The sequence below is a fragment of the Myotis davidii genome, unplaced genomic scaffold (assembly GCF_000327345.1).
Source record: "Myotis davidii unplaced genomic scaffold, ASM32734v1 scaffold803, whole genome shotgun sequence".
NCBI classification, from domain to species: domain Eukaryota; kingdom Metazoa; phylum Chordata; class Mammalia; order Chiroptera; family Vespertilionidae; genus Myotis; species Myotis davidii.
The window spans coordinates 1,391,832-1,393,710 of record NW_006295567.1 but is presented as its reverse complement, the minus strand read 5'-3'; the positions used below and the strand labels follow the sequence as shown (position 1 = coordinate 1,393,710).

At 62.6% G+C, this 1,879-nt stretch overlaps 1 protein-coding gene across 1 annotated transcript in view; it reads right to left on the bottom strand.

Annotated features, from left to right (window-relative positions):
- Window positions 1-6: 6 nt before the first annotated feature.
- TRPV4 (transient receptor potential cation channel subfamily V member 4) overlaps window positions 7-1,879 on the bottom strand; it is a 20,659-nt gene continuing 18,786 nt past the window's right edge. Inside the window, exons 14-15 of the mRNA XM_015568159.1 lie at window positions 1,068-1,201; window positions 7-629 (exon numbers count right to left, since the gene is read on the bottom strand). Of these exons, the coding sequence (XP_015423645.1) occupies window positions 472-629; window positions 1,068-1,201 (292 nt within the window). The 3' untranslated portion in view covers window positions 7-471. The remainder of the gene's footprint in view (window positions 630-1,067; window positions 1,202-1,879) is intronic.

Here is a 1,879-nt window from a genome sequence, read left to right as displayed (position 1 = left end):
CCCACCCCCGCCCCGCAAGGCCCCTCACTGCAGCTTCCTGTGCTGTGTGCAGCCCAGGATGCAGGATGGGGTGGGTGCTGGGCCCGCAGTGCACCTGGGACCCGGAACAGGGTCCTGAGGCCTCTGCCAGGTTCCATTGGGGGGCGGGGGCGGGGTGTCATGCTGTTTTCCTGAGAGCAGAACTAATAAATAATGAGGGGCTGGGGAGCCCCTGTGGGCAGGAGGCCCGGCTTTGGCTTATGTGACTCCATGGGAGTGAGACAGGCGGCCAGGTGCCCTGTGCCTGGGGGGGGGAGGGGGGAGCTGGGGCAAGAGCCTGGGGCCAGAGGGTCCTAGGGCCAACCTGGCATCTGCCTGGCCCTCACCTCTGGGTCAACAGGACATGTGGCTGAAATGCAGGTGGACTGGACATGGTGGGTGGAGGGGAAGGCAGTGGCTGCAGGCTGGAAACCATGCCTCTGCCTGCAGCCCCTAGAGGGGGGCGTCCTCAGTCCTCCATTTAGGGGGGTAGCTCTGCTGGTGGCCGTCGCAGCTGGAGTTCCCCATGTGGTCCAGAGGCACCACCACCTCGTCTGGGTTCGAGTTTTTGTTCAGTTCCACCACGCGCGGCACCACGGAGGACCAGCGATCTGGAGTGAACACAGGGAAGTGAGAGTTGGTGGGGAGTGCACGTGCATCTATGGAGCGCCTACTGTGTACCAGGCTCTCCACAGTGACCTAAGGGGGGAGGTCTCATCGTCCCCATTTCACAGAGGCGGAGACTGGGCTCAGAGAGGTCAAGGTGCTTGCCCAGGAGCACATGCGACCATGAGACTTCAGGCGAGAACCTGAACCCCGTCCTCCCGCGTCTCAGGCACTTAGCGTGTGGAAGGGAGGCCCCAGGCATGCACGGCAGCAAAGGCCACTCGGCGGGCAGCTCATCCGACCCTCCCATTCCACAGACAGGAACACCGAGTCTCAGAGAGACAGGATCGCTCCAAGCCGATCAGTGATAAGACTGGCCCAGGGCTGCCCTCTGCCCCGCTGCGCCCTGCGTCGTCTCCCCAACCCCCTGTCCTTTCGCTCACCCCTCCGGAGGCGGCCCATGGTGTGGGAGAAGCCGTAGTACTGGTAGCTCTCGTTCTTGCCCGGGTCCTCGTTAATGATGCCCAAGTTCTGGTTCCAGTGAGACCAGTTCACCTCGTCCACCCTGCGGGGCCACAGCAGGGAAAGGTCAGGGGGAGCCCCCACCCCCGGCCGCCTCCCAGCGCACCCTCCTCCTCCTTTTTATTCCAACCATTTTTCAGTCAACAATTCAGCACATTAAAGAAATTCCCAAGGTTGTGCAACCATCACCTCTCTAATCCCCAACCGTTTTATCCCCCCAAACAGAAATGAGGTGCCCATCCCCCCTCCGCCAGCCCGCGGCTGCCTCTTCTACTTTCCGCTCATGAACTACAGGCCCTGGACACTGCGTGCAAGGGGGCACAGAGTGCATGGCCTCTGGGCCCGGCTGCTTTCACTAGCGTGATGTTTCCGAGGCTCCTTCACGTGGTAGCGTGTCAGGGCCCCTGGGGAATGTCGCCAGCCCTGGAAGCTGCTGAGTCACCTCTCCCTCCCAGCAAGGCCCCACGCGCTTATCAGCAGGGATGGAGCCCTGAGACGGGTTCAGAGGAGCCGCAACGCCTGTGCGTGCGGGTCCCCCGGGCACAGGCAGGCGCTGTCTCCTGCATAACCCATCCGCTCGCACGGCTGGCCCGGGGGTGGGATTAGCCTTGTCCCCATTTCACAGATGAGGAAACCAAGGCTAAGAAGTGAACCCCTCACCCAGCCTCAGCCAGCAGAACAGAACTTTGGTCAGGGCCATCGTGGCCTGTGGCTCAAGGAGACCACGGGGGGA